Source organism: Pelobates fuscus, chromosome 11, assembly GCF_036172605.1.
Source record: "Pelobates fuscus isolate aPelFus1 chromosome 11, aPelFus1.pri, whole genome shotgun sequence".
NCBI classification, from domain to species: Eukaryota; Metazoa; Chordata; class Amphibia; order Anura; family Pelobatidae; genus Pelobates; species Pelobates fuscus.
This window is the reverse complement of record NC_086327.1, coordinates 129,700,391-129,726,634: the sequence shown is the minus strand read 5'-3', so window position 1 is coordinate 129,726,634 and position 26,244 is coordinate 129,700,391. Positions and strand designations below refer to the sequence as shown.

The 26,244-nt window shown below is 42.2% G+C and overlaps 1 protein-coding gene across 2 annotated transcripts in view; it reads left to right on the top strand.

The window, feature by feature from the left end:
• Positions 1-8,845: 8,845 nt before the first annotated feature.
• The window catches only part of LOC134577990 (glucose-6-phosphate exchanger SLC37A2-like), a 49,216-nt gene continuing 31,817 nt past the window's right edge, over positions 8,846-26,244 (top strand). For both annotated transcript variants that reach the window (XM_063436951.1, XM_063436950.1), the window contains exons 1-4: positions 8,846-8,971; positions 16,506-16,587; positions 19,846-19,936; positions 22,039-22,117. In XM_063436951.1, coding sequence (XP_063293021.1) covers positions 8,913-8,971; positions 16,506-16,587; positions 19,846-19,936; positions 22,039-22,117 — 311 coding nt within the window. In that variant the 5' untranslated portion in view covers positions 8,846-8,912. The remainder of the gene's footprint in view (positions 8,972-16,505; positions 16,588-19,845; positions 19,937-22,038; positions 22,118-26,244) is intronic.

Sequence of the window (26,244 nt, the reverse complement as noted above, 5' to 3'; positions counted from 1 at the left end):
AATTAAGCGCACCATACAGCGACGAACAAACACCTACTTACGTCTCACAAAGGGAATCTGAACTACACCAAACTCTAGAGATCGGGGACTGGCAGGACATCTGGGAGGCAGCAGCAAAGGCTTCCATCTGTGTAATACACCAAGATCAATGTTACAAAACACTCATGAGATGGTACACCACACCGGTCAAACAATGTAGAATGGGCAAAACACCCACAGATACATGTTGGGGGGGGGGGAGAAGGGAACATATCTACACATGTCGTGGACATGTCCGAAAGCGGTGCGATTCTGGGACGGGATAGCCTGACTCCTAACAGAGATCCTACACAGACCAATTGGGACAGATCCCTGGACTTTCCTTATAGCAAAACCAATGGACAGACTAACTAACAGAGAACAAAGACTAGTATATGAAATCAATCTAGCAGCTAGGAGAGCAATAGCACAGACATGGCTACAAGTGGACCTGTCACAGATGGATACAGGGTACAGATGGATACAGGGTACAGATACAGGGTAATTCGCGACATTAAAGAGGCACATCTCATGGACAAACTCACAGCACAAGTATGAGACACATATACACTCTTGCTTAAAGTCTGGGGGCCTTGGGAAGACTACATTAACCGCTGAGAGGAGTGGTGACACAGTGATGTAGGCTATTGCTGCCCGGGCTGGAGATGGACACCCCCGCCATTCATCCCCTCTTTTCCCGCTTCCCCCGTCTCCTTTACTCATTCTGATTCTACCTTCTTTTGTGAAAAAAATATAAAATTGTTCGTGCATGCACAGGGTGCACACGAGTGAACTAAGTGCAGTGGAGTGCCACAGGCAGACTCAGAGTAAACTCAATCGCAGCTATACATCGAGGGCTCAGCGCTAAATATCCCTTGATATAGCGCAACTATCACACCTTTGTGCATGAAGAAGTATGTAATATAGACCAGTTCCCTCGGTATATAAAAAGGTTGTGAAGTGTATGTATGAAGCTCTGATGTACCGTGTTACAATTAATGAGAAATCTGTTAAACGTTTATCTCTATGTTCATTCATTGTGCTTTATTGTACAAAATGCTTATTGACTGCCCTGCCTTTTGTCACTGTCACTTGATATGCATGACTTGATAAATAAAGATTTTTTAAAAAAAAAACTCTACACGCTGTATATACTTAATAATATATGTTTAAGTCTGCATTCTGTTTGTACATTATAAGACTTCACATATTCCATTATAAAATTCCACGTTCTGTTTGTACATTATAAGGCTCTACATTCTACATATAAATTATAAGCTTCTACTTTTTAGGCATGTGCATGGAAAAAATATTCGGTGCGGCATTCCGAAATTCAGGACTTTGGAACTTCGGGTAAGTGTTAGGTTAGGGGTATGGTTAGGGTTGGTTTAGGGTTAGGGGTAGGGTTAGAGGTAGGGTTAGGGCAGGGTTATGGTTAGTTTAGGGGTAAGGTTAGAGGTAGGGAAAGGGTAGGGGTAGGGTTAGGAATAGGGTTAGGGTTACCCTACCCGTACCCCAACCCTACTCCAACCACTAACCCTAACCCTACTCTTAAACCTACTCCAACCACTAACCCTAACCATATCTTAACCCTACCCTTAAACATAACCCTACCCCAACCCTCTCCTGTTTTGCCACTTTTAAGAAATCCGAAGCAATTCAGTTCGGTTCGGCACTTCGGAACTTCAGCACTTCGGCAATTCGGTTCAGTTAAACATTCCGGAATTCGGCACTTCAGACATTCGGAAGCATCTGAATGTCCGAATTTCAGAAATTCGGCCGAATTTACATTTGGAAAGAAATGAATTGCACATGTCTGTCACTTTTTATATGTAGATTAAATATCACATTCTCTATATAAATTATTCTATTTATGCATAATATTATATATCATTTGATTGTATACACACATAATTCTAGATCTGTATATTTCACATACATTCCACCCTGGATGCAAAAGGAAACATTCTATGATTCTATGTTCTCTTTATCCATTTCATTCAACACCTTCTATCTATATAATAACATTCTACACTGTGTGTACATTATAAAATGCTTTCACTCATGGTAATTAAGAAAGGTAAATGAGATAAAGTAAAGGTCTGTTTGTCTAGTGCAGGTTATGGAGATCTGATATCTAATGCGGGATTAATAACCTATTAATGAATCAGTAATTGCTTTTAAATCTGTTATTCTATTAATTACAACTACAAATAATTGGTTCACCATAGCCGATGACTGTAACTTATAAATAAAATAGTGAGGGTTTTTTTCTTTGCTCCAGTGATAGCAATCCTGTCCACTGGGGCCTGTAGCCCCCCCTTTAAATTACATATAACATTCCCATTATTTAAAACAATGATTCGCTGTGAACTGCACTTGTCTTCCAAGCCCCCGGTCCTAGAGAGAGTGGGGAGCCATCACAGTCTGGCTGATACCGGTCACTATTCTTTCACGTTACAGCACTGACATTTCATAAAGGTTTTATATGGTGTATTTATATACAGTCAGGATTTGTATACAGAATAGTTTTATACAGCCGACATTTTAACAATCTGGTATTCTGCAGTCAGGATGTGTATAGATTGTAAGGATTTACTTTCTATTTTTTATTGAACTTAATACGCTATCTAATTCGTTCTGCCGCTTTGTACTAGAATGTAATTACTTTACCCACCACTGTGACATGTTAAAAGAGCTAAACTGGTTGTCGCTGGAATCCCAACGCGCTCTTCATCTTTCCAACCTTGTGCATAAGAGCATTTCTGGAAAGCTGTCACCCTACGTGAGCAGAATGCTCTCCCCGGCTGTTCCCACCTGCTATATCCTCCGATCCATTACCACCATAATATTTAGCATACCGCAATACAAAAATAAAGTGGCTCGATCATCCTTTTCCTACAGAGCACCGCAATCATGAAAGAACCTCAGGGACACAGTCAAATCTTCATTCAATCTAAAATCTTTTAAGAGATCTATGGCAATATACCTCGGCACAGAATGCACCTGTCATGGTTGAATATATTTATTAACTATTATGTATTAAATGTATATATGTGTGTATGTGTATATATAAGATAGATAGATAGCTAGATTGTATATTGTATTTTTGTAATATTGTATCCTATTATAACAATGCAATGTTTTGTGGACCCAGGACATACTTGAAAACGAGAGAAATCTCAATGTATCCATCCTGGTAAAATATTTTATAAACAAATAAATAAATAATGTTAGACATTATCTGACTAGTGAAATCAACAGAAAATATTTTTCACAAATTTTAAAATTTGTATGAATTTTGTGTTCATTTAACTTCAAGCAACCAATGTCTTAATGTCCTGGAACATTCAGGTGGAGCTACTAAAACAAGAGTTGTGGCCCTCAGGGCTGGTGGCGAATCCCGTGGCTGTCAGCCAGCACTTGTTTTGGGCAGCAGATAGATTTATTTATCTTTCGTTTATCACTTTCAGATCAATAATTTCTAATTGAAGAATAAACTCTTTATTATTAAACCAATGTACTAATTAAACTGTCCTGTACTCATAACAATTTATTAAAATGATAAAAGCATAACACATTTACTGCTGACGTCTGAGCACTGTGTATATCATTAAATAGAATTCATTTGGAAAGTTAAATCATCTCAATGAAAAACCAGAAGACTTGGATTTAATGTCGGTAAACAGAAAGCAGTGACTCACACAGCTCCACGCAGCCCGCTGATACTGAAATCGCGCCTGCGTCCAATCTTCTTTAACAGTTCTTAAACCTGTGTGGATTAATATATATATATGGTTTTGAGTTTATATTATTATTCATGTGAATTGAATTTAAGCCACCATATTTTTTTATGGCACAGAAAACCAATAATTGTAGAAAAGCGGATGAAATAATAAAATAATTCCTCTGTGCCAACTAATCATGATGATAAAATTCTCCATACTTCGAGAGTGCATGCGATGGGTGTAATATTGTCAATGAATATTGTTAACACTTCACACTAAAAGAAATAAAGTGGAAACGGAGGCAATTAAACACAGGTTGTATAACTCTCTGATTGAATAATGGCTCTAATTCTGCTTCTCAGTGTAAAAATATACTGTAACGGTGAAATATGACGCTACGCCAGCACGCTTATTGACTAAACTGAGAATTGTTGGGAATTGGAGGTGAATGTAAAATTTGATGCCAAATTAGCCAAACTGGAAACTGTCAGGGCTCCGCGGGCGGCTGTGAGGGGAGGCTGCCATCCTCTCGCAGCACTCACCCTCGGTCCATCGCCGCCCGCGGTCCCCCCTCCCCTTACCGGTCAGCGAGCGGCGTCCTCTCCCCTTGACACGCCGCTCGCGTCGTCCTCCCAGCGGCAGCATGTCTAACGCTGCACGCTGGGAGCCGGCACTAATATCAGAACGCCGGGGTCACTCACGTGACCCGGCGTTAAAGCTACAGCGCAACAATCACAGTGGGGGGTATAGATATCCCCCACGTGTGCTTGTTAATACTAATTGGAAGTTATCCAATCAGGATTAAGGCAAGGATTTAAATACTTACCTTTCCTGTCTCTCAGTGCCCTGTTGTGGTCTTTGCTTATTAGTATTGATACTAAACTTGTGTTTCTGGTTACATACTATCTGGCTTGTGAATCTGACTTTGTGACTTTCTCCTACCCTTTGACCTCGGCTTGTTTCTTGTTATTCTGTCTTCTGGTTCCCCTTACTCGGCTTGTCTCCTGACTATTCTGTGTGTGGTTAGCCCGGCCACTCTAAGGTCCGGTACTGCACATTTTCTGTGTGTGTGTGTGTGTGTGTGTTAGCGTGTTGGGTTCCCCGAATCGTGACAGAAACATTCTCAAACTCCGCATTGATTTCGTTTTCGTGCTAAATTTGATATTCACTGCGAATTCACAACAATTCTCACCTGAATAACCCAGTTTATAGTTTGCTTGTATTGTGCTCAGCGTTTCACTATCAGTTACTCACTAACGTAGGGATATAAAGTGAATTTAAAATTGCAGAACCGGAAACATTCCTGTTTCAGTTCAGCTACTATATCCATAAATGTGATTTTTTTATTTTTTTTATTTTAGTAAATAACCCTGTTGGTCTATTATATCTGTATTGTGTGTGACATTACACTTTGTTTTATGTCTGTATCGCTCATGCTGTTACAATCTGTTTTATGTCTGTATTGTGTGTGTGACTTTACACTTTGTTTTATGTCTACATTACACACATCATTACATTGTATGTTTAATGTCTGTATCATGTGTGGCATTATATTGTATGTTTAATGTCTGTATCATGTGTGGCATTACATTGTATGTTTAATGTCTGTATCATGTGTGGCATTACATTGTATGTTTAATGTCTGTATCGGGTGTGGCAATACATTGTATGTTTAATGTCTGTATCGTGTGTGGCATTACATTGTATGTTTAATGTCTGTATCGTGTGTGGCATTATATTGTATGTTTAATGTCTGTATCGGGTGTGGCAATACATTGTATGTTTAATGTCTGTATCGTGTGTGGCATTACATTGTATGTTTAATATCTGTATTGTGAGTGGTGTTACACTGTATGTTTAATGTCTGTATCGTGGGTGGTGTTACACTGTAAGTTTGATGTCTGTATTGTGGGTGGTGTTGCACTGTATGTTTCATGTCTGTATTGTGGGTGGTGTTACACTGTATGTTTGATGTGGTCTGTATCGCGTGTGGTGTTACACCGTACGTTTGTTTGTATCGTGTGTCACGTTATACAGTATGCTTGATGTCTGTATTGCATCTGGTGTTACACTGTATGTTTTATGTCTGTATCATTGGTGACATTACACTGTATGTTTAATGCCTTTATCATGGGTGGCGTTACACTGTACATTTAATGTCTTTATCGTGGGTGGCGCTAACCGTACGTTTGTCTGTATCATTCGTGGCGTTACACTGTACGTTTGATGTTTGTATCGTTTGTCCAGTTACACTATGCATTTTATGTCTGTATCGTGGGTGACATTACACTGTACGTTTAATGTCTGTATCATTTGTGGAGTTACACCGTACATTTGTCTGTATCATTAGTGGCGTTACACTGTACGTTTGATGTCTGTATCATTCGTGGAGTTACACTCTACATTTGATGTCTGTATCATTCGTGGCATTACACTGTACGTTTAATGTCTGTATCATTTGTGGCATTACACTGTACGTTTGTATCAATCGTGGCGTTACACTGTACATTTGATGTTTGTATCGTTTGTCCAGTAACACTATACATTTTATGTCTGTATCGTGGGTGACGTTACACTGTACGTTTTATGTCTGTATCGTTGGTGGCGTTACACTGTACGTTTAATGTCTGTATCATGCATGATGTTACACCGTACGTTTGTATCATTCGTGGCATTACACTGTGCATTTGATGTTTGTATTGTTTGTCCAGTAACACTATACATTTTATGTCTGTATCATGGGTGACGTTACACTGTACGTTTTACATCTGTATCGTGGTTGGGCTTGCTGTAGATGTTATGGTGTCAGGAATCTGCCCTGTATTATGGACACTGTGTCACAAGTTACTAAAAAGACATGATGTCACAGAATGTCAAATAAGTGCAATGTCACAGGCTGCTAAATACATAAACAGGCTGATGAAATTGAAAAGAACAATGCTTTAAACGTAACCTCTTACTGTGTGCCTGCGTTTGTCATATTTTATGTCTAAGACCTGGCACATTACAATTTGGAATAATAAAGAATTAGAAATATTCAGTATCCCAAGGGGAATCTGGAGATTATTTACTGAATTTTCACAAATTAAATTCAAATGGAAAACCTGAGGCAGAAATATCTGGAAAGTCTCCAACTTGCCATAGTCTCAGTTCAGTATTTTTGCCTTCGTTATTCCATTGAGATTTAATCCGAGTTTAGAGAATAACCCTGGGACTGTGTTTGTTGGGAGTGTAGATACAGGATTAAGGAGAGGATCTGAATGGGTGGGGGGCAGGAGACTTGCCAAAAGCTGGAAAATGGCTCAGCTGTTAAAGATTGGGGAGGGGAGGACCTTTATTTAACCCATTAATAAACTGACTGTAAAGATGGGACCTTTATTTAACTCTTTAATAAACTGACTGTAAAGATGGGGTTTGAGTTAACCCTTTAATAGACTGACTGTAAAGATGGGACCTTTATTTAACCCTTTAACAAACTGACTGTAAAGACGGGACCTTTATTTAACCCTTTAACAAACTGACTGTAAAGATGGGACCTTTTATTTAACCCTTAAATAAACTGACTGTAAAGATGGGGTTTGAGTTAACCCTTTAATAAACTGACTGTAAAGATGGGACCTTTATTTAACCCTTTAATAAACTGACTGTAAAGACGGGACCTTTATTTAACCCTTTAACAAACTGACTGTAAAGATGGGACCTTTTATTTAACCCTTAAATAAACTGACTGTAATGATGGGGTTCTAGTTAACCCTTTAATAAACTGACTGTAAAATTAGAGTTGTTACTGGAGATTGTCCTGCTTTAACCCTTTAAACCCTTAACTTGACTTTTCTGCATAACTGAAATTCTTTATAAAAATAAAAAACAGAAGATTATTTAAATTAATTCTAACAGTCTGATTCCATAATAATCAATTACTTTTATATTATTGAAGTATGTTACATTGTGTGTCTCTGTGTGTTACTTTGCATGTTGCATTGTGTGTCTCTGTGTGTTACTTTGCATGTTACATTGTGTGTCTCTGTGTGTTACTTTGCATGTTACATTGTGTGTCTCTGTGTTTTACTTTGCATGTTACATTGAGTGTCTGTGTGTTACTTTGCATGTTACATTGTGTGTCTCTGTGTGTTACTTTGCATGTTACATTGTGTGTCTCTGTGTGTTACTTTGCATGTTACATTGTGTGTCTCTGTGTGTTACTTTGCATGTTACATTGTGTGTCTGTGTGTTACTTTGCATATTACATTGTGTGTCTCTGTGTGTTACTTTGCATGTTACATTGTGTGTCTCTGTGTGTTACTTTGCATGTTACATTGTGTGTCTCTGTGTGTTACTTTGCATGTTACATTGAGTGTCTGTGTGTTACTTTGCATGTTACATTGTGTGTCTCAGTGTGTTACTTTGCATGTTACATTGTGTGTCTCTGTGTGTTACTTTGCATGTTACATTGTGTGTCTCTGTGTGTTACTTTGCATGTTACATTGAGTGTCTGTGTGTTACTTTGCATGTTACATTGTGTGTCTCTGTGTGTTACCGTGCATGTTACATTGTGTGTCTCTGTGTGTTACTTTGCATGTTACATTATGTGTCTGTGTGTTACTTTGCATATTACATTGTGTGTCTCTGTGTGTTACTTTGCATGTTATATTGCATTGTGTGCCTTTGCATTGTGTGTCTGTGTGTTACTTTGCATGTTATATTGTGTGTGCCTCTCAGGGCTATTTACTATAAAGAGAACATTGTGTGTGTTGCATTGTGTCTCTGTGTTGTTACATTGTGTGTATCACAATGTGTTGCATTGTGTCTCTGTGTTGTTACATTGTGTGTATCACAGTGTGTTGTATTGTGTCTCTGTGTTGTTACATTGTGTCAGTGTTGTTACATTGTGTCTGCATTGTTATAGTGTGTCTGCATTGTTACATTGTGTCTCTATGTTGTTACATTGTGTCTGCGTGGTTACAGTGTCTGTGTTGCTACACTGGGGTCCACTAGTAGAGACAATGTATCAGTGGGGTGGGCGGGGTTACCGTCCTGGCTCCGCCCCCGCTGGTCACGTGTTTGATTCCCATTCATTATCAGCAGTTAAATCCCCGGAGCCGGAGAATGAGCTGAAACATCGGGACCGACCGGGACCTTCCCCACACCCACCTACCTACCGGCACCATGACCTCCTCTGTGGCCCCAGCTATCCGCCTGCTCCGATCTGTGCCCAGAGATGCCCGGTGAGTCTGGCCCCCGAGTGGCCCCTGACTGCTTCTACATAGACTGACTATTTATCAATGGGGGGGGAGGGGGGTAATAGGGTGGGGGGAGTCACTGTGCCAGGCTGGGTAATGGTGGGTCACTGTGCCAGGCTGGGTAATAGGGAGGGTCACTGTGCCAGACTGGGTAAAGGGGGGTCACTGTGCCTGACTGGGTAATGGGGGGTCACTGTTCCAGGCTGGGTAATGGGGGGGTCACTATTCCAGGCTGGGTAATGGGGGGTCACTATTCCAGGCTGGGTAATGGGGGGTCACTATTCCAGGCTGGGTAATGGGGGGGTCACAGTGCCAGACTGGGTAATGGGGGGGTCACAGTGCCAGACTGGGTAATGGGGGGGTCACAGTGCCAGACTGGGTAATGGGGAGTCACTGCGCCAGGCTGGGTAAGGGAGGGGGGGGGGGGGGGTTCACTGTGCCAGGCTGGCTAATGGGAGGGGGGGGGGTCACAGTGCCAGACTGTGTAATAGGGGGAGATTGGGGAGTTGTCACTGTGCTAGGCTGGGTAATGGGGAGGGGGGGGTGTCACTGTGCCAGGCTGGGTAATGGAGGCACTGTGCCATGCTGGGTAATATGGGGGTCACTGTGCCAGGCTGGGTAATGGGGGGGTTCACTGTGCCAGGCTGGGTAATTAGGGGTCACTGTCCTAGGCTGGGTAATGAGGTGGCACTGTGCCAGGTTGGGTAATATGGGGGGTCACTGTGCCAGGTTCTGTAATGGGAGACACTGTGCCAGGCTGGGTAATGGGGGCACTGTACCATGCTCGGTAATATGGGGCTTTACTGTGCCAGTCTTGGTAATGGGGATTGTCACTGTGCCAGGTTGGGTAATGGGAGGCATTGTGCAAGGCTGGGTAATGGGGGGTTACTTTGACAGGCTGAGTAATTGTGGGGTCACTGTGCCAGGCTGGGTAATGGTGGTGGTAACTGTGCCAGGTTTAGTAATGGGGTATCACTGTGTCAGGCTGGGAAATGGGGTCACTGTGCCAGGCTGGGTAATAGGGGGAACACTGTGCCAGGCTGGGTAATGGAGGGCTCGCTGTGCCAGGCTGGGTAATGAGGGGACATGTTACTGTGCCAGGCTGGGTAATGGGGGACACACTGTGACAGGCTGGGTAAAGGGGGTTACTGTGCCAGGCTGTGTAACTGGGTGTCTTTGTGCTAGGCTGAGTAATGGGAGGGAGTCACTGTGGCAGGATTGGGCATAAGGTGTCACTGTGACAGACTGGGTAATTAGGGGTCACTGTGCCAGGCTGGGTAAGGAGGGGGGGAGTCACTGTGGCAGGCTGGGTAATTAGGGGTCTCTGAACCAGGCTGGATAATGGGGGGGGGTCACTGTGCCAGGATGAGTAATGGGGGGGTAACTGTGCTAGGCTGGGTATTAGGTTTGTCTCTGTGCAATGCTGGGTGATAGGGGCCACTGTGCCAGGCTGGGTGATGGGGGGGTCACTGTGCCAGGCTGGGTGATGGGGGGGGTCACTGTGCCAGGCTGGGTAATAAGTGTGGAGTCACTGTGCCAGGCTGCATAATGAGTGGGAAGTCACTGTGCCATGTTGGGTAATTAGGGGTCTCTGTGCCAGACTGGGTAATTAGGGGTCTCTGTGCCAGGCTGAGTAATTAGGGATACCTTTGCTAGGCTGGGTAATGGGGAGGGTCACTGTGTAATAGGTGGTCAATGTGCCATGCTGGTTAATGAGGGACACTGTGCCAGGTTGGGTAATGAGGAGACATGTCACTGTGCCAAGCTGGATAATGGGGGGTGTCACTGTGCCAGAATGGGTCATTTGGGGTCACTGTGCTAGGTCGGTGATGGGGGTCAGTGTGCCAGGCGGAGTAATTAGGGAGACACTGTGCCAGGCTGGGTAATTAGCGGATGTCATCACTGTTCCAGTTTAAGTAATGGGGGTCACTGTGCCAGGCTGGGTGACTCTCTGTTCTGGACTGGGTAATGAGGGTCACCGTGCTAGGCTGAGTAATGGGTGTGGGACTCTCTGTGCCAGGCTGAGTAATGAGGGAAATAGGAATGACTCTGTGTTAGGCTGGGTAATTTATGACTGTGGCACAGTTGGTGTTGGGCTCACATTACCAGGGTATGTGAACGCATTCCCGCTGTGGCTGGCATGTGTGGCAGTATCCTCACTGTGGAGGGTAAGCGACTAAGCGTTGTCATATTTGCTGTACGTATAGAAAGTAATAGGGATGCAGCCAATCCTATTAGGACACAATGAGAGAAATAAAGTAAATATTGCGCTCTGTCCATAATGCAATAAGATCTCTCCCAGTAGTTTCTGTCCAGATCCCACAGGCACGGAGGGAGCCTCTATGGAAAGTAGAACAGAGTAACAGTGCAAGTATTAAATAAAAAATAAAAGTATTGACACATTTATTGTACAACTTAAAGGCACACTATAGTCACTAAAACAACTTTAGCTTAATAAAGCAATTTTGGTGTACAGACCATATCCCTTCTGTCTCACTGCTCAATTCTCCATTTAGCAGTTAATCACTTTGTTTACGCCCTAGCCACACCTCCCTGCATGTGACACATAGCTTTCCTAAACACTTCCTGTAAAGCGAGATCTAATATTTACACTTCCTTTTTTGAAAATTCTGTTTAATTTAGAATTTCTTATCTCCTACTCTACAACAACTTGCTAGAAAAAATGGAAGCATCCTGTATGTAATTAAAGTTAAATTTACAGAGTAGAAGATAAAAACTGCAAAAGCAAGTTAACATCTGATTGACACAACCTGCATGAAAACAAAATGGTTTTATTTTCAGTCACAGCCAGGGGAGGTGTGGCGAGGCGAGGCAGCATAAACAAAAACAAAAGGTTTGACAAGATATTAGACAGGGGATTTTCATGTTGTGGCTGACCAGTGATTGGTGCCTGTGCTTTGTGTTGTGCAGTGAAGGATCTCACCACTTACACTCTTATTGCAGGAAGTGGTTAATACAGAACTACTGTCTGTTTGGGCTTTAATATTATTATTTAATAACCTATATGGCACCAACATATCGTATTATATGAGGGGGGGAGAGTAAAATGCAAATAAGAGACAAAACGTGCAGTATGCAGGCCTCACCTCGAAATCCTGCTCTTACACCCCACAAATCTTAGGGTGCACCTCTGATAGAATTTGGGCTCCCCTTAATATACCAAAGATCAAAATTAGGATCTATATCACTCCACAAATAGTGAGCTGGTTTGAAGGCAGGATGTCTGAGCGTGCTGTGGGGGATGGTATCTTCTACTCTTTAAGCACAATCTGACCATCTACTAACCGGCTGTTCACTACAGTGAGATTTCAAAGTGAATGACACATCACAGCCAAATTAACCCCACTGGAAGCACAGCAGGCGTTTTCCAATTCAGCTATTTTGACCTTAAAATTCACTATGAATTCTCACTTTAGTAAATAACCATTTAAGATAAATATGAACGTGGATTGAGATCATTGCTGCAATGTTTGGAATTGTGATGGACACCTGAGAGCCAGAACGCAGCCTCTAAGACACTGAGCGGCCGCTGGTCACACAGCGCTCTGTCAGTAATCCCTCTTACGACATACAGAAACTACATGAAAGCAGATCCATTTCTCCTTTTTCACTGCACCCAGACTAAAGTGCTTGTGTAAGCAAAGTGTCCTGAGTCTACATGGGGCAGCCTTCATCTCAGTATCTTCTCAGATCAAGGCTCTATAATATCCTTGGCATTAAAGGAGCACGCCAACCCTTGTGAACTTCATAGCTCAGCGTAGTGGTTATGGTGCAAAGGGGATTTTTCAGAGTAAGTCCTCCTAGTTTTTGTTAAAGGAACACTATAGTCATCTAAATTACTTTAGCTAAATAAAGTAGTTTTAGTGTATAGATCATTCCCCTGCAATGTCACTGCTCAATTCACTGTCATTTAGGAGTTAAATCACTTTGTTTCTGTTTATGCAGCCCTAGCCACACCTCCCCTGGCTATGATTGACAGAGCCTGCATGAAAAAAAAAACTAGTTTCACTTTCAAACAAATGTCATTTACCTTAAATAATTGTATCTCAATCTCCAAATTGAACTTTAAGCACATACAGGAGGCTCTTGCAGGGTCTAGCAAGCTATTAACATAGCAGGGGATAAGAAAATCTTAATTAAACAGAACTTGCAATAAAGAAAGCCTAAATAGGGCTCTCTTTACAGGAAGTGTTTATGGAAGGCTGTGCAAGTCACATGCAGGGAGGTGTGACTAGGGTTCATAAACAAAGGGATTTAACTCCTAAAAGGCAGAGGATTGAGCAGTGAGGCTGCAGGGGCATGTTCTATACACCAAAACTGCTTCATTAAGCTAAAGTTGTTCAGGTGACTATAGTGTCCCTTTAAAGAGTTCTCATGATGTTTAATAAAAACCCAGATTTTGATTATGACAAAGTGGTTGATAAAAACTGGCTGTTCAGTGAAATTGGGATTTTTTTTTTTTTTTTGATTTTTTTTTTAAATGGACGTTTGTCCTGAATTTTGCAATTCAGTGTTTAATTTGCTAAAACTCTCTGTTTTTGTGAATAAGCCCCATATATGTAATTGTGAGTAATCTGGAAAGGTTTGCACAATACTCCGCCTGTGGTTATATTTCATATGGAGGTTTCTACTCGGCTATTGAGTCACCACGATCTCAGTTCTTCTATTTCGCTGTCATGTGTTCAATCTTTCTGTGTTTTTATTGTGGAAATTTGTAATAAGCCAACACACTAAATAATGAAGGAAATGGCATTTTGTCTATTTTAAAACTGGGATTTTGTTTAATCTGTATGTTTCTCTTGTAACAGCATTTATCCAGATTGAAATACAAACAGATTGAGTTAATTACATGGTTTTGCAATTTCATGACAAAAAGTCTTTATTTTTTTTAAAGACACAGAGGTGAGTATTGCTCAACCCTTTCTTTACTGTCCACCAATAGCAGCAAAGAATACAGATAGAAAAACAGAACATAGACAGTGAGACACCAGCCAATCCCCATCCAATTGGCTCATATTGCAAGTTTAAAGCTGACCAATGACCGACGAAAAAACGTGAGGGACAGGACGAAAATAAAATTTGCGAAATGGGGATTCCCGCGACCAGTCTGCTGTTCTCATCAAGTCTTCCAGACGCACACCTGAAGCCACAATAGAAGTGGCTGATGCCCCCTGGGAAGAGTGGGCACCAAAAACGGACGTTTCCACACAATTCACCCAGTGAGCCAAGGTAGTACTGGACACTGGAGAAAATGGATGACAAAGTGAGAGAAAAAGTTTCAGTGACGATATAGAACGATGCGCACTAGTCCGAAGTACATACTTGCGCAAACAAGCAACCGGACTCAAAGCCGGCGAAGCCAGAAAAGCCGGATACATGCATCCGTCAGGAGTTGTCGAGTTGTGTGCGAAATCCCCTGGACATCCCAGGAACCCCAGAAATTCGCAAGAGGGAGCCGTCCAGCAGAAGTGGATGCCGCAGACCCATCGGATCTAGAAGAAGGTCCGGGCAAGATGGCAACAGCAGGATCAATTTGGCCTGTTGGCGGCGAACCTGGAGGAGGTCCCGATCATGGCAAATGGAGGGAAAGCATAGTGGAGCGAGTCGGTCCAGTCCTGCAGGAAAGCTTGCACTGCTTCTGCAGCTAGGTCCGGGCACCAGCTGAAGAACCGTGGCAATTGGGTGTTGAGCCGTGACGCAAAAAGGTCAATTGCAATAGGTCCCCAGAGAGATGAGAGAGTGGAGAACACCTCCACGTCCAATCTCTAGTCGCTGCTCTTCATGAGTGTTGTGGCAGACCCGGAAGGTATTCCACCTGGACCACCAAGTCCCTGGCCAAGCAATCCGCCCAAAAGTTCTTCACTAGGCGATCCATAACCGCCAATTGGGTGCTGTCCATGCGATTGACATATCGGACCGCCGAGACATTGTCTATGCGCAGGTGGATGCACACGCTGGCAGTCCCATTTGCGAAGCTCGGAATCGCAAAGGAACTGTCCAGGAGCTCCAGAGCACTGATGTGGAGACAGGCCCCGTCCTCCGATCAACGTCCGCCTGTGGTCACACTGTTGCAGTGCACACCCCAGCCAGTGAATTATTTTTGGGAACTGAAGATGGCCTTGCCGTTCCAAGCAGAGAGGTTGTGGATCCACCAATTCAATTCGTCCCGTGTCTCGTTGTCCAGAGAAACCATGTCCGCATAGGAAGCACCATCGCGGATATGAGCGATCCTCAGCCTCTGGAGGGCACGATAATGGAGAGAGGCCGGGACACCGCTTGGATTGATGATGCAAGCAGGCCAATAATCCTCGCCAGATGGCGTAGTGTGACCTGCGGGCGTGGCAGCGCCTGACGCAACTCCTTGCGTATTAACCGAATCTTGGAAAATAATAAAGGTATAACAGGTAGAATAAAATATGAAATCACCAAAACAGTTAAAAGGCAATTAAAACAGATAATGTTCTGGGCAAAAAGAGGTACTTAACTGACTGTGGATCAGCAAAGAAAGAGGAAGGTTTAGAGGCGGTGCTTGCTGTTAACGGGAATTGGATGGAGATTGGTGTCTCACTGTCTATGTTCTATTTTTCTGTTTGTATTCTTTGCTGCTATTGGTGGACAGTAAAGAAAGGGTCAAGCAATACTCTCCTCTGTGTCTTGATGTAAAATTAAACTCGAACTGTCCATCTAGCTGGGAATATTAAGACAACTTTAACAATTTACTAAAAGTTGCAAAAATATGTCTAAATATCTTCAGAGTTTTTTAGACATTTCATCTACTTTTTGCGAACAAATGACTGAAAAATGCAAAATGTGCCAATTGGTCATGGAGGGGTTAAAATTATATGTACATAATGTCAAATAAACAAAGTGAGACCCCCTATACACTATAGACCAGTGGAATGGGGCCCTCCTTCCATACACAAAAGGCAGCATAGTGAGGGTTAATAAAAAGACATTTTTGTGGAGGGAGTATCCATTAACTCTTTATGTGCCAGTTGATTCTGTGCTGACATAATTTCTAGGTGATTCCAGTGACCGTTAATGCCCTTTCAATTAATTTCTGATTTAGAAACATAGTCATAGAATGTAACAGCAGATAAGAACCAATCAGCCCAAATTCTCTAAATACTTTCATTAGTCCCTGGCCTTATCTTACAGCTAGGATAGCCTTATGCCTATCCCACACATGCTTAAACTCCCTCACTGTGTTAACCTCTACCACTTCAGCTGGAAGGCTATTCCATGCGTTCACTACCCTCTCAGTAAAGTAATAATTTGGTGACTCTGAATAAATTCTGGAAACGTCCTTAGTCTGTATTGCAATGTCAATAGTTTAATCTGTACATAGTTTTGGGCCAGAGTTTTATGTCCTGGGCAATCCAGCCCCTCATTAAATTATTCTCCAGTATCCATAGAGTCCAAGCCATAGGTAATAAGAGACGTCTGTCCGCTAATCTGGAATTTGTAATTTTAAATGAATTTCTGTTTTTATTTACAGTTATCGTGGCTTTATCTTCGTACTGACCTTCCTGGTTTATACCAGTTATCACCTCTCCAGGAAGCCCATCAGCGTAGTGAAGGTATGCAAGGGTTAATATTCAGTATTTTTATTATATGACTCCCATAATAAACCATGAAATCTGTGTGCTTATTATTATTGCTGTTGCTGTTGCAATAATATTACATATTAAATGTCTGTGTTTGTTATTAATTACATCATTCCTTATTAAAGGACCCCACCTGTATGTTTTATGAAATCAGTTATTAAACACTCTCCGCCTTTCCTTATTAAATCTTTATATTGGTATAGTATAATCATTATTATTATTATTATTACTATATAATTAACACTGTACGATCCCTCTAGAAAGGTAGCTGGTTTGAGCAGGGCCCTGAACACCCTCTGTTCCTGTGCGCTGTGGTGTATTTTGCATATGTGCTGCCCTAGGCATGACGAAACTCGGGCACCCCCTCCTCCATCTAAATTTGCCCCGCCCCTACCTGTTTAAGACGAACACGCAGTTTGACTGACTGACACACCCATTCACTGACAGGCGCACACACACTCTCAGATACACAGTGACATACATTCACTGATATACAGTTACATACATTCACTGAATAGGAAAAATAGAAGAGAAGTCCAGGCACTCTGAGGATACAAAAAGGCAAATTTATTGAACCCACTGCAACGTTTCGACCTACACGGTCTTGGTTCCTGGGACTGGGACTGGTCTGGTGCACCCGGATACATTTCAAATGGGTTTGAGTGCAGTTCCACATTCCTGCTATATTATATACATTCACTAACAGATACGCACTCACTCACAGACATACACTGACAGACACACATAATTACTTACAGACACACTGAAAGAAACACTCACTCGGACACACAGTGACAGACATGCACACATTCACTCACAGACACACTGACAGACACATACATTCACTGACAGATACACAAACATTCCCTCACAGACACATATTCACTGACAGACACACACATATTGTCACGTGCCTGATCGGCACCACAGTGGGGCTGCGCCTGATTGGCGCAGTCGCACTAAAGGAGGCAGAGGTTACTTGCCTCACCACCAGAGCCTCTCCCTCCAGGCAGCTTGTGGATTGGCGGCCGGGTCCAGCGTTGGGAGGGACGCCGGCCGCTGCAAGAAGGTGCTATATAACGCCACCCACAATGATGTCACTAGTGATTCCGATTATTGGTTTTTAATCTTGACTTGACTTACCGTATTTCTGGTATCCCTGTTCCTTTCTGTATTCCTGACCTCAGCTTGTTACTGTTTATTCTATTATGTTAATTCCAGCCATTCTAAGGCCCGGTAATACGTTGTTACTGTTTTCTTACTTGTTATTCTTAATTCTGCGTGTTGGGCCACTGGTTCGTCCTGACACATACTCCATGACACACACACACACACACATTCACTGACACACATTCACTGACATACACCCTGATACTGACACACTCACACACTTACAAAGGATTATATATATTTTTAGAATGTTAATTTTAATCCACCCAGTCTCCCTACCTTTGGGAGAGCTTAAGTGGATTCTTCCCTGGGGTCCAGTGGGGCTTGCAGGGCTGGTGACTGGGCTGGGAGGACGGGCTGCTCCTGCTGGGCTTGGAGGGCTTGTTGCTGGTGGCTGAGCTTGCTGGGCCGCAGGGTGTGCAGGCAGGCAGGCGCACAGGGAGCTATATTCGTCCTGCTCAGCTCCCTCACGCGCCGATCAGTGATACCAGGAGCCGGACTGAAATCTTATCCCGGCTCCCAGCATCACTGTGCTCCCCTCCCCCCAGCCACATGATAATTTGAAAGTCTCGGGGGCAATTTGAAAGCTAACAACGCATCTGCCGGGGCACTTAGATGGTGGCTTTTCTGTCGCCCCTACTAAAAGTGCCACCCAAGGCAAATGCCTTGTTAGCCTCGTTGGAATTACTCCACTGCTTGTGCGTCTGTAATGGACCGTTTTGCACACAAGAGGTTAAGAACTTAAGAACCGTTTAGTCTATATTACCCTTTTCCGATGCACAGACACCTACTGCAATCACCAATCTCCCGAACTGCAAACATATGAATTCACCAATCTCCTGAACTGGAACCTCCCGAACAGGAAACACAAGAATGCTGTAAACAGCCGAACAGGAAAAACCATACGAACAGTTTACACTCCTGGCAGTCGCACTGTAACAGCATACAATCCAATTCCCCCCCAAGAACGAGACAACACTTTGTTTGAGGGTCAAGCAGAACTGATTTACTGGGGCTACCTGTCCAGATTTTATGCAGGTCTCCCACCTGGTGGACACCCCCCCTAGGGGACCAGATGGGAAACTGGGACACAAAGGGTAAAAGGACCAATCACAAGCTTACACATTGAAACAGATCCCACAAAGCATTGAAATCCCTCCTCTATGTCCTGGAGATAATTGTCTGTCCAATTATCTCCAAGGACAGAGGCAAAACTCCATTAGCCACATGTTAGTAAAAAGACATAACATTACACAGTGTTACAATTACTACATAAAACATACACATTCTACCTATCCCCAGATAGCTTAGATCTGAGCGCACATTATTACCGAATGGCGCTCAGATCACATACATACAGTTCAATCGCCATGGAGCCAAATTCTTCCCCATAATCTTTTGGTATACGAATGGGCTCCATGGCATAGCTATCTGGGGTATTACTGCTCATATAGGGAAAATAAAAGGTTTTTAATGCAGGGCCATAGTCCAGCGGCAAGAGGTGGGCAACCGGGCTCCTCCAGTGGCCAGTGGCGAGGTTGGTTCCGCCACAGCGTCCAATTCGTCTTGTTGGAAATTCTTGTCTGCTAGTTCACCTATTGTACAGCGCTGCAGGATTTTATGCTTTATAAATAATAATATGGCATCTAATTAAACAACGCTGTGTATTATTCTGTCACCCTATATTAAAGCTTGATAATGCAATAATAATAATATAATGTATGTTTTTCTGTTCGTCGTCCAGTCATCATTGGAGAACTCTTAGTGTAAAGTGTTCTATTTGAAGCAATTTGCACAAACAATCCTCTGGCTAAACACAGCCACGTCTGTTCTACTGGAGAGGGCCACAGCCATCGGTTAACAGGGAGCTGACCAACTGGGCGTTGGAATTGCTTTGGTTTTGTGTGGTTTTTATTTATTAATATTTTTCAAATGTCCAGGTGGTAGTCGTTACAAATGGGTAGTTGCCAAATCCTCTCACAGGTCCGGGAGAACTGTATTTTTAATTTATATCTGTAATTATTTCTAAATAAAATGTTTGTTTATTTTAAATTATTTCAGAGCCAGCTGCACCAAAACTGCTCTGCCCTCTCCAACCCTCCTGCCAATATTTCAGAAAATGACACGACGTGGTGTGACTGGGCGCCGTTTGGTGAGTGATGCACTCTGGGCGTAATTTATTATTATTATTATTTTTATGAAGGGTTTACTATTTACCCCACCAGAGAGATACCACATGCTCATATCATGTAATGCAGGGCTCAACATTTTTACTCGACCCGTGGCAAGTAAATATTCAGCCCTCATGCCAGCCACACCCCCACCCCACCCCACCACATGTGTAAATCCTCATTGCAGCCTTTTGACAACTGTCTGCAGCCATCAAGGCACACGTTAACTGGTAAAGCGGTGTCCGCGTTAATTAGTAGAGGGGCGACCCCGGGTTGATGGGTGGACTGGCGACCCTGGGTTGATGGGTGGAGGGGCGACCCCGGGTTGATGGGTGGAGGGGCGACCCCGGGTTGATGGGTGGAGGGGCGACCCCGGGTTGATGGGTGGAGGGGCGATCCCGGGTTGATGGGTGGAGGGACACCAACAAAAGAAAACATATTGGAGATTATAGCAATGTGCCCGTCATCCAATACTAACCTGGGCAATGGGACTGCAGTGAATGTTTAGATGGGGCCAATGAGAGCCTTACTAACCCATTTGTCTCCTATCTCAATATTCAAATTAGAGTGCCACATGTGGCAATTAACATTTAGCCCTGGCTAGTAGCACACGATCTGACATTCTGAGCCTTGATAAGGGTCCCAACTACTAAATGGTGCTTTTTAAAGCTGAATTGCCAAATTATCCGAAACTGTAAGAATGACTGCTTTCTGTCTTTTTTTTTATTTTTTTCAGTTGTGATTTATTTTCTTAAAGCTTTTTTCCATTCATGTCGTGTTTGACAGGGTCAGATCTTTATATAGCGAATATTACAGCTTGTGTTTTTTTAATGAATAATATGTCACATTGCATTATATTGCATGAAACATGATGCAGCTAAAAACATTAAAACACTTTTTTGAAATAACCAGACATTCCTAAAGTTTCATTTTTTCCACTGGAAATATTTCCCCGAGGCTATGACTTGTGTCCGTTCACGAGTTTTGGATGAACTTGTTTTACTATTAATAGAATGTCACATGGAATTATAACGATGCATCATCAAATACCCTTATACAGGGGGAGGGGGGGGTTCTTTTAAAACAAACAAAAAAACTAACATTTATTTGATCGAGATTTTTAATAATACAATAACATTACGCTGAATTACAATAAACATTTCTATAAAGCATTGTTACAATAAACCTTGGTATTGGGTGTGACAGTAGATCCAGCCACGGGGGTTGTCGGGATACATAGTTCTGTATAATCAAACCAAAGGCACCAGAACCTGGTTTAACCTCTCACTGCGGTGTTTAATCCAACGCAGTAAGATGTGTGTTTTGGGAGACTTTTATTTAAAAACGACACAAAATGTACACGTCAGTTGAGTCTCCCTTTGCTGTAAATCTAGAATTGTCTACATAGACAATAAATGGCAGATATTTCTCAGCAATTCCTGGTTCTCTTGTTTATTTTCAGGAATGGACTGAATGCACATAAACCCCAGGTGGGTAACTGAGCTGCTTGCTCTCGGAAGACGCAGAATATGCTTTAGACCGGCTGTGTACAAGTAGTTTTGTTCATGGAAAACATTGCATTTATTCATGAAACATGACGTTGTAATAAACTGAAATCCAAACTGCAAGAATTGAGCCTAAATAGCTCATTTGGGATTTTTTTCATTTTTTTACCAATTTCCAGCTTGCTCGTGTGAGCCTGAAATTTGCAATTCAGTGTTTGGTGAATCAATGCTGATATTGGCAGCAGCCAGTCTGCTTATTGTAACATTTTAAGAATTAAACTACTGGCAGCTGTGCTTACATTCTGCTGTCACACATGCATCTCTTATGAAGGAATGAGTGTGCCACATAAGCCTGTGACAATGACCCTGTCAGTTTTTTTTTTTTAGTAGATATTGTGAAACTGACCAATAGGGGATTACTCCTTCTCCTATATCAGCAAAGGTGCGTCCTTAGATTAACGCACGGGGCCGCTATTTTATACACAGGGCCTATCAGCAAATATATTGCACTTAATATTCTGGAACTTAAATGGAACAGGATTTTTAACTGGTTTAATAACTGCTTTTATTGTTTTTAGAAAAGTCAAATTATAAGGAGCTTCTCGGATCCCTGGACACCTCCTTCCTTGTCGCCTATGCCATCGGCATGTTTTTCAGGTAGGTGATTTGTTTTGTGTGTGTTGAACAGAGAAAAATATATAAGAGTCCAAAGGATACTAATCCAATAGACGCAAGAAAGGTTACTTGTAGAATATTTAACTAATATTAGAGAGACATAACAATTAGATACGTTTTATTAAATATTTTGAGAAAAAGACATATATAACCTAGACCCATTAAAAAGAGCCATATAAAAGGCTCTATAATAACAAACGGGGACTGACTCCGAAGTGGGCTGGATGAGATGTGGACTGAGGGTGATGATGGTGGTAGGGATTAGCTACCCTGGCAGGGTTTATATATCAACTGATGGATCATGTTGAATATTCTTTATATTTATAAAACAAGGTGTGTATATAACGACTTCAGACCTCGTGTAGCTAGATTTTAAAGGCAGTCTAAGGCCCTAGAAGAAAAGTGTCACTGTAGTCGATATTCTGAGTCGTATAGTTTGTACTTTTAACCAATTTCTAACTTGTAATAACCCCAGGCTGACACCTAAAGAAGCTTGTCACTCTAGTATAACTATATAAATCATTTACACTAAGTCCCTCGTGGCAATAAAGAAAGGCAATGAAAAGACCTGCGAAAACAAAACCACTATTAAGGGTATACTATAGTGATCACTTGTTAACCATTGGACAGTGTAGCACTTAGAACAGTGCTACAAATAGAGGTTACACAGAATGGGTTGCAATCAACATGCTTTATAACAGCTGGAGACAAAGTGTCAATAACCAGATCACTGACCATAATGAACAATAAACGGCAAAAGAGACTGGTTGCTGCCTATTAAAAAATGTAAATTGCTAGGTTGTTGACTATAGTGAAAAATAGCAGACAGAAGAAACTTGTTGTTGCATATTGAGAAGTATCGATTGCCAGGTCACTGGCTATAATGAAAGTTAGCAGATAAAAGAAACTTCTTCCTGCCAACCTTAAACCTGTATAGAAACGCTGACATTCCATTCAGAACCCCCAGTACGGTCACAGAGTATTCTATAGAACGTCCACTGGCTTACTAGAGTTGGAGTCTGTTTATAATCCTCCATAGTTGCTTAACTAACTAACTACCCATGTGCAACAAAAGAAAAAAGTGCTATGATAATTAAAAAGTAAAGTAAACTGACGCGCGTTTTGGCGCTACTAAAGCGCCTTCGTCCGAGGCAATCAATGGAGCTGCTCACCTGGTCCCCTTATATATGAACAAAAAAGTTGGTCATGTGGTAACCTCAACCAATTGCGGCTCACAGGGGGCATGTGATGAGATCGCTCGTCATCATGGAGCCTACCCCTGTTGTTACGTCCTCCGTATAGGGACACACCCATCTTCATGTGCACCGTTGTACGGAGGAAAATGGGAGGAGTCCTATGTGGTAATCCAGGAAGAATGGAGGGGAAACAAATGTTTATGCCGACCCTTTCATTGTATAGTGGTGGGGATGGAGTCTTTGATATATATCGAGCCCTCAGTACCCACTTCTTATGATTGTTGGCTGGCAGACCTATCCCCTACCAAGGATTAGACGGAATAAAATAAACCAAGGATAATCATACTTTGTCATATACCATTGTAGGCCCATCAGAGACCACCCTTGTACTCAAATACTCAGAACAGATAACAACAGGTATTATGTCTATATTAAGGGACCCCGGATGGAAAATACATTATCTCACTGTCATACATCGATGTATGTGCTCTGTTTATGCAGAATATATACATACTACAAAATATATACTGGTCAGATTCTAGATTATCCTTAGTGTCGCCTCCCCTCTTGCCCATACTGACTCTTTCTATACCCGAGAATTTCATACCCTTGGGAGAACCTCCATGGTATGCCCTCACGTGTCCATGCAACAGGCGTGTCTTTTAAAGAGATCACAGAATGAACATGTTCCATGATCCTTCTTTGAAGTGGGCGTATTGTCTATCCCATGTATTTCAGGCCACACTCACATGTTAAAAGATAAATAACTCCTGAGGTGTTACAATTAATAAATTGTCTAACAGGAATTTTAAGTGTGTTCATGGAATCTGTGATAGTTTTCAGGATATATCTACATGCCACACAGTGACCACACTGATAGGTACCTACTACGGAGATCCAACTTCTCTTGACAGATGTAGTCGATAAATGGCTATGTACCAATAGATCTTTAAGATTTTTCCCTTTTTAGCTGTCAAGGAAGCTTTTGGGGAAATAATTGGGGATAGATGTGAGTATTGCGTCAGGAGTGGCCAGAAGCTGTTCATCATTGTCCTTGCCATTTCCCATACTGAATCAAAATTCGCCACACACCTTATCTGTCTCAGAACCTCTGAACAATTCTTGTCACTGGGAAGCTTATCGCTTTCACTGAGTAAAGCTCTCTGATTGGCTCTTCCATAGAAACACGTGGTCCAGGTATGGCTTTGAAGCCTCTTAAAAGACCACGTATCTTTCCCACCGGCCAAGGTGCAGATTGGCATAGGACGGGGCACAAGATGTCCCCATCGCAATACCCCGCACCTGGTGGTAAAATTGATTGTGGAAGAAAAAAAGTTATGTGTAAGGATGAATTGCAAAAGGGCTAGGACGAAGGATGTGTGTCTCTGATGTTTAGAGCCCCTAGTCTCAAGAAAAAACCTGCAGAGAATGGCATTTTGGGGTACTTTGAGTTCAGATAGACATTTATGATGGTAATTTCTATACAAAAGTACGTAATACCTTGTCAGCATAGATACTGCCTCTATTAGTCAAATTATTAGAGCCTGAGAATATAGGTCTTCCTGTCAGATTGGCATATTGTTTATGGGCTTTAGGGAGGCAGTAAAGTCGACACTGTTGGTTTGTTCATGTAAATGTAGTTATACTCATCTCTATTGATCGTCATTGGCCTTATCAAGGAAAATTTTATATTCTCTGAGAAATTGAAGTGTCGGGTCCCCAGTAAGTGTACTATAGGTTTGTCTATTGTTCAAAATTGTCTATGCAATTTGGACGTAACGTGCCCTATTCATATGTACTATATTTCCGCCCTTGCCCCCGGGTTTGATGATGATGTCCTCATTGTCTCTGCAGATATTTTGACAGGTCTCAGGTGGGCTGGATGAGATGATAAATCAATAACACCCTGGGATTTCTAGGAGCATCCCATCTCCCCGTACTGCACAGCTCTCGGTAAAGCTGGATGTGTTTGGGTAGGGGACGTCTATGGGTCTGGTGTTTGATCACCTCTTCTAATGAGTGAATATGAGCTGGGGATCCTAAAACTATACTCCTCAGTATTCATTCCTTTCCTTGGCTTTCTTGATTTCAAACTCTAGAAGCCTTTGTCAGACTACAATCTATGGCATTTCAGGACCCTGACAACTTAATACACCCATTTCTGGAGTTTACACCAGGTGTATGCATTCTGCCCCATACAGGTATATCATACAGTGACTCACCCACAGGGCCTCGTCACCTTTCTACACATTTTAAGGAGAATTGGCAACCCGCTCCCCCAAAAAGGAAAAACCAAATCCATAGACATGATATAATTTGTGCACTTTGGGTGCTGTTATTGTGTGTTTTTAAAAACGTCTCATATATACTCCCGGCCGCAGCTTTCCATCTGCTACTGAGCTTCCTATGTAAATATTGACATCGTGTGATATTACGGTAGCTCTGTATTGGACTTTCAGAGACCAACATTGTCAAAGCCCTTGTGTTACAGGGAGAGTCTACTTTATTTTATTGAAGTGAGTTTGCGGTGTTGATGGTATCGCTGCAGCCTTGAGAACGAAAACTAGGCAGGATTCACGTTTTCTATTTCCTACCGCTACAAGTGGTTTACACAGATAAATTATTGGTTCTATGCGACATCTGGCATCAACCTGCAAAGAATGCTGAGTTTGAGGGTTATTCACCAACGTGAGAATTCAAAGTGAAGTTCACATTTTAAGGCCAAAATAGACAACGTGAAAAGAATTTTTCAAACTCCTAGAAAAGCATTAAATTTAGGGACGGTCACATGTAATCACAGGCCTCGCATTGGTTATTCTATCACCAATACATTCAAACACAATCAAGTAATACATAAAAAAATACAAAAACTCCTTTCAATGTCTCTCTGCGCACAAACACATTCACCCACGC